The following is a 7,472-nucleotide window of genomic DNA, read 5'->3' as shown; positions in this document are numbered from 1 at the left end:
CTCTAATAATTAAAGGACAATCTTTATACACTTTATCAACTATCACATGCCTGCCTAACGAGTTTGACACTTTTATCACAAATTCAGTAGGCTTAAAAGACATGTTCATACTGGGTACTAATTTCATACAAACATAAGAATGGGTAGACCCCGGATCAATTAAAGCAACAATAGAAATATCGTGAAAAGAAAATGTACCCATGATCACATATGGTGAAGATGCCTCTTCACTAGCACGAATGACATAAGTCCTTGTAGGCACTCGGCCCTCAGACCTCACAGCTATATCTCTAGGAGCACCTTCGCTACAAGCCCCACTGCCCGGGTTCTTCTGTGGTCTACACCTCGAAGGAGCACTATTCGCCCTCATATCTTACTTTTTCTCTTTCTCATTTACTTCGGGGCAGTCTCGGATGAAGTGGTCTAATGATGCACATTTGAAATAGCCTCTTTCATTCCCTCGGCACTCACTGAAATGGCGCCTACCATATTGCAAACACTCCGGCCTATTTGGATATGGCCGAGCACTACCAACACTTGCGATACAAGTGGTTTGAGCTTTAGACGTCGTGTGCTGCTTGTTCTTGCTCTTGCTTGAGAACCTTACTGAAACGTTTGATCGAGTAGGAAACTCTCTCGATCTCTTAGATGAGGTCTGCTATGATTTTCCCATCTGTCTTTTCTTTGAGTCTCGGGACTCGATGTAAGCTTTTCTCTTTTTTTTGGCCAATTCCTCAGCCTTACATGCTCTCTCCACGAGCACTACAAATTTCTTCAATTCTAAGATGCCAACTAATAGGCGGATATCTTCGTTCAGACCATCTTCAAACCTCTTACACATGATAGCTTCTGTATCGCTTCAGCTCAAAAAATTCTTTCCTTTTCTGGTCGATAAACCTCTGGCTAATGTACTTCTTCCGGAACTCTTCTAGGAAGAATTCCTAAGTTATCCTCTCTTTCGGTACAACGGACACGAGAGTATTCCACCATTGGTAGGCCGAGTCTCGTAGGAGTGACACTGCACACTTCACACACTCTTCAGGCCGAGTCTTGTCTACTGGAGGTTTTTCTCTCCTAACCATATCTACCCCTTGAGGAGCTACAAGGGCATACTGATGAATGGGAGGAGGTGGGGGAGGTGGAATGTTCGTATTCGCACGAACAAACTCCGTATACCAAGCATCCATCATATGGAGGTAGGCTTCTCTAGCCTCTCTGCCTTGTCCCATTGTGACGGGCTCGCTTTTGATAGGCGCAGTCTCTTCAGCGGGAGCTGGGGCATTACTTTCCACGTCATCCGCCGTAGCTACGTCAGGATCCATTTATTATATAAATAAAAACATAATTTATCTCATCAAGAGTCGTCACACTATCAATATACAATTATGGCATGTATAGCTAGACTCGTACTCACGCTAAGTTAGTCTTAGAACTGACTAAACTATAGCTCTGCTACCACTAAATGTAACACCCCTAACCCGAGTTCGACTCTGATTTCGAGTACGAGGCATTTCCATTCACAAATCACATACACACATACAAGACGGATCATACGAGCCCGTTAAAATTTAAAACTTTTTCGAACTTTGTCTAAACTCCTTAATATAGGCCTACGATGCCTCAAATATCCAATGGAAACCATTCGATACCAACTCAGGTCCTTTAACCAACTTTAGAAAGATGACCTTTGAAACAGGGCACACACCCGTGTAGAACTTGTATATGGGCATGCTGAAGGCTCGTGTGGCTCACACGGCCTAAGCATCTAGGGACACTCTCGTGGCCCTTACCTGTGTAGATTTATTTTTTAATTTGAACCTACAGGGGTTTTCACACAACCTGACACACACCCGTTTCCATGGCTCGTGTCCCTCACACAGCCTTGACACGCCCATGTCTCAGCCCGTGTTCGAAAACCTTGACATTCTGTTTCTGATGTCAGCAATCCTTAAGGGTCACACAGCCAAGGCACACGCTAGTGTGCTAGGCTGTGCCCCTCACACGGCTGAGACACACGGTCGTGTCTCTGCCCGTATGTTTACTACCATGCATTCTGACTTGCAAATTTTACATACAGGGGACACACGACTGAACGCCAATGGGGCTGGCCATGTGTCACACACGGGCTATACACAAACCCGTGTGTCTAACCGTGTGGAAAAATAAGGCTATTTACCAAGCCTTTTCCACCCTGAAACACAATCTAACATCAACCAACATATTAAAGTTTAACTTAATATGATTTCTCAACCAAACAACCACAGTTAAGACCTATATACATTACATATATTTAACCATGCTGACAGTTTCACATCCTTGAAAGACTAGCTCGCATTTTCCATAGCCTTATACAAAGTGAATCAAATGCTAAAGTAAGCCAACACATTAGGCCAATTAACAATGACACAAAACTCAAAAGTCAGGGTCCTATACATGCCATAATCAAAATAAAAGATCGTCCTATACATGGTGTGGTTGATGCCTCTAACGTCCGATGATCCTCAAGCTAATTAGGCGGCACTATAAGAAAATGGAAAGGTGAGGGAATAAGCATAAAGCTTAGTAAATTGCATGCAAATAAATATAACAACAACTTTACCATTCATCATCATGCTTATAGTACAAAAATAGGCATCAGCACAACTTACTCATCGCTATCCCACACAATTCACATAGCATACATTGAGTTCACATCTCATACATTTAAAATAGGTACTTGTACACCCACAACATGGTTATACCTTTCTCGTTTAGCTTAAACTCTAACTCTCACCGTTGAATCATTTAGAATACTATCGGATATTCACTAAACCTCAAACATAGGGTATAATGTCGATGCCATGTCCCAGACATGGTCTTACACTGACTATCGAAATTGAGGCTGACGCAATATCCCAGACATGGTCTTACACTAGCTCTCACATATCTGTGCCGATGCCATGTCCCAGACACGGTCTTACATTGCCACCTCTATACTTGCCGATTCCATGTCCCGGATATGGTCTTACACTGACACATCTCGTAGCCGATGCATGTCCCAGACATGTCTTACTCTAGCTGTCGTCTCAATGCCGATGCCATGTCCCAGATATGGTCTTACACTGGCTCTCATAATGTGGCCGATGCATGTCCCAGACATGTCTTACACTGGCACACAAATAACTCGAATGTCATGGCATAAATATCTGATTTATTTCCCAATGTTCAAACGGGAGTTCTACTATCTCAATATTAATCATACATAATCACTTCCACAAACAAGCAATTTATGCTATATCGATTCAAACACAAATAATAACAATGTAGTTGTATTATTTACATACAACTTACCTCGGTATACAAAATGTAGGAGACTAGTTCGGCTTAGCCCACTTGCTTTGTTTTTCCCTGGTCTACGCCTGGATTTTGTAATTCTTGATCTAAAATGATAGAAATTCATTCGTTTCATCAGCATATTAATCTAGGCACTCGAAAATTCATGATTGGGCAAAATGACCATTTTTTCCCTAGACTTTCACGAAATGACCATTTTACCTATAGGTTCGAAAATTGATTTTTATCACATTTTCTCATTAATCAAGCCTAGCCAAATACTTTTCATACTAGGAGCAGCCCACAATTCTCATTATTTCACACATTTATCACCTATTTTATAACTTATGCAAAATGGTCTTTAGTTAGGGTTTCCATGAAAACTACTTCATAAAAATTGTTTATTTCACAACCATGATTCATTTTATTTCTTAAAATTTTGGAAAAAAAAACATAAAAACTCTCATGGAAAAACCCTATACCTTCCACCATTTTACAAAATAGTCCCCTTATTTGAAAGCTCATGCTACAAAGGGTCCAAAAATACAAAAAATCATCAAGAAAAACTATCAAAATCACTTTCTTGTGAAGGTAAAAAGTGGCTGCAATTTTTCAAGCTTCCAAACCCCTATTTTTTTTGGTATTTTCGGTGGAAGAATGAAAGGTAAAAAGAGATGACAACATTTTTCTTTTATTTTATTTCTAGACAACATTAAGTCATCAATTCACCTAACCCTTTGACTAGATTAGTTTCCTTGTCTTATGGCTGGCCAAGCATCATCCTAGGTCCATTTTCCCATTAAAGACTCTCAAATTTGATTTTCTAGCTATTTGACACCCTTAGCTATCAAAATAGGACTTTTACACCTTATGCGATTTAGTCCTTTTTTTCGCAATTAAGCTCTCAAACGTTAAAATTAATTCACCAAAATTTTCATGCACCTTTATAATCATGCCATCACACATAAAATAATATTAAAATAATTTCTATGGCTTTGGAATAGTGGTTTCGTAACCATTGTTCCAACTAGCCCCAAAATCGGGCTGTTACATGAATAACACACTTAGTGCCGAACATGGTCAATTTATCATCGTGTTCAAACCATAATCAAATATATATACAATTTATGCATTATCAAAGTATTAAAACTTAAATCGTAACATCATTTATCACGTACGAACCTACCCCGTACTCGGAATTGACGATTCAGATCGTTTACTCGATAACCTTCGATTTCCCTCGATCTAAATCCGATTTCCTCTTTTCTCGATGTATATGTATTCAAAATTAACCCTTTTATTCAACAACTCATTCAATTCAATCCATATATACATATTTAGGGCATTTTTCAAATTAGCCCTCGTATTTTCACATTTTAACAATTTAGTCCTTAATTCATAAAATCACAAAATACACAAAATTTATTTAAACATATGCTTGGACCAATTTTCTCCTAACTCATATAAGCCCACATATTTCATTTATTTCACATTTTAGTCCCTCAAAATATCATTTTCACAATTTAGCCCAAATTATTCAAATTCATCAAAAATTCAAAGACAAAACATATTTATCTATTACATATCTTTCATTTTTCATCATTTAACAACGCAAAGCTCACAATTTCATCAATGGCTCAACTCAAAATCATCAACAAAATCAGAAATTGAGACATGGGCTTGATAAATTACTAAGCAACGATCACAAAAACGTAGAAATTATAAAAAACCGAATCGAAACCATACCTTAATCAAGTGATCAAAGTGTCGAACCCTAGCAAGCATTTTATTTTCTTTTTCTTTGATATTTTCGGCAAGAACAAACAAATAATTAACTAATTCCATGCTTTGTTTTATTAATCTAATGACATTAATACATTTTACTAAAATAGCCTTATTATTATCATTTAAATTCCACTAACCCTTGGCATATATGTCCATTCATAAATTCAATGGTATAATTGCATCATAAGGACCCCACAAATATAAAGACATAGCAATTTGGCACTTTAGCAAATAGAACACATCTTTTGCATTTTACGCGATTTAAGTCCTTTTATCAAATTAAGCACACAAATGATAAAATTAACGCACGAAACTTTCACACATGCTTAAACACATACTGTAAACATAGAAAATATTATTAAAATATTTTGCTGACTCGAATCTGTGGTCTCAAAACCGTTATTCCGACTAGGGTCTAGACCTGACTGTTACAATATCTCTATGAAATTATTAAGTTGTATATTCATTATTTTTTTGGAGATATAATTTAACTAATTAAACAACAAAATTTCTATTTAAAAACAATATATATATACATATAATAAGAAATATGATAATTAGAATCAAACATATTCACAACACAGTTACAAATTATGCCTACAACGTCCCACTATTATATAACGAGTTATTTTTTTCCTACTAATCTAAAACTTAAATCTTTCGATTTTAAGTTTTAGTATACGTAAAATATTATATATCATATAGAGACCCCTAGTTCACCATTGCTCGGTCACGAATCTCCTTGGCGATAGCCGGCATGCAACTCGAGCTCCTCGCGATGCCACCCTTCTTGGGACCGCTTTTGTCTCTGGGACTCATTGACTTAGCCCGAATTCCCGAGCTCTTCTTCAATATTTCTCTCATTGCCTCGGCTTGGTACAACACTGGGTGAGTCCGACCGAACCGGTTGAACCTCACACAAGCACTCATATGCTCGTTCAAAGCTTCTTCCCTTTTGCCTCCGTTTTTCACGACCTCTTCGTTGATTGCTTCGGCACAAAGCCCACACACCAGTTTCCCTGAGAACTTGTCACGGACTTGGTTAATGTACTCGGGAGTGCACTCCTCGGACATGCCGCAGCATTCGCAGCTGGCCTCCTCGACTTCGGATATGGATGGAAGCTGCGTTGCGTCGATGGCTTCTTTGGTTAGCTCAAACGATATATCAGATATAGTTCTCTGGAGGCTTTCCATTGAAAGACGTCGAGGCTTGTTGACAGTACCATTGTTGGGGTGAGTTTGGGAGTTAGCTATGTTGTTTTCTTTATTCGGTGCCATGGAGGAAACCAAAATATAATGTAGTCCTTCATTGGAATGATTTAAGTTATATATAGATGCTGTAATTTTCTCTAGAAGTCTTTGGGGAAATGTACATGGACTGCTGAAACTATTAATGCGGCCTCAAAACTGCAATTAATAAGAGAGAGAAAAAGAGAGACAGGTCCAGAATAAGGTAATTTTTTATTAAAAAGTTAATTCATAATTAAAATGATTTAGAATCTAAAATTATGAAGTTACTTTACAAATAATTTAAAATAGTTTACACCTAAAATGATTTAATAAATAATCTTAAATGATTCAATCTAAAATAATATAAAAAGATGTGAACTCAAATTACGTAATTAAAACTTAAACTTAAAATAACTTAATATTTAAACCTTAGTAAAAACTAGCTGTTCCAAACTCATTAATAACTTGGTTTGAGCCAAAACAAAACTAAAGTATGGTGAAATTTAAAATAATTTAAACTAAAATGATTAAATAGGAATAAGTAAAGTGGCAGAAGGAGGCGGCTGGTAGTTTTAACTACATCCAATGTAAAAGTATAAAATAGTAGAAAAGCTACTGAGAATGAGTGAAGTCAGGTAAAGTGGAGAACTAGGTAGTTTTAGGAATATAATGACACTTGGGATGCCTTGATGAAAGTTATTGTTGGATCAGGTTTTTATGGTTACTCACGAGATGGTCTACTCCTACCATACGAATTTCCAAGTGTGATAATTTTTGAGCCAACATTAACACACATAAACTAAAAAACTCCATTTTCACGAGAACTACATCAAAGCTTGCATGTGATTACACAAATATATATACATATTTAATAAGAAGTGAGGGTTTTTTTCATTCACATGGGTCCCGGAGAAAAGGAAGAAAAAGTAGGATTTTTGCTTTTTCTTGAAACAAATAGTAAAAACTCTTTTTAATACTGCTTTTTTTTATTATCCACAACCAGATTAACCGACATGGAATTAGTGTTTATATGTGTAAATTTTAGGGTCAACAAAGTTAAATGAGAATGCCTGCCCTTTTAAACTCTATACCCAATTTGCATGAAATCCCATGCATTTCTCCATGGAATGGTAAAATCAGTTGAA

At 37.1% G+C, this 7,472-nt stretch overlaps 1 protein-coding gene across 1 annotated transcript; it reads right to left on the bottom strand.

The window, feature by feature from the left end:
- Positions 1–5,639: 5,639 nt before the first annotated feature.
- Positions 5,640–6,396, bottom strand: LOC107896058 (uncharacterized). Its single transcript, XM_016821208.2, has one exon. The coding sequence runs from the start codon at positions 6,373–6,375 to the stop codon at positions 5,809–5,811; it is 567 nt and encodes a 188-aa protein (XP_016676697.1). The 5' UTR covers positions 6,376–6,396; the 3' UTR covers positions 5,640–5,808.
- Between the last annotated feature and the right edge of the window lie 1,076 nt (positions 6,397–7,472).

The sequence above is a fragment of the Gossypium hirsutum genome, chromosome A06, assembly GCF_007990345.1.
Source record: "Gossypium hirsutum isolate 1008001.06 chromosome A06, Gossypium_hirsutum_v2.1, whole genome shotgun sequence".
NCBI lineage: Eukaryota > Viridiplantae > Streptophyta > Magnoliopsida > Malvales > Malvaceae > Gossypium > Gossypium hirsutum.
Note: the sequence above shows the minus strand (reverse complement) of the source record. Positions and strands in the feature narration are given on the sequence as shown.

Bases quoted from the DNA above. Each gene is read 5' to 3' on its own strand.
- LOC107896058 (XM_016821208.2), bottom strand. From the start codon at position 6,375: ATGGCACCGAATAAAGAAAACAACATAGCTAACTCCCAAACTCACCCC.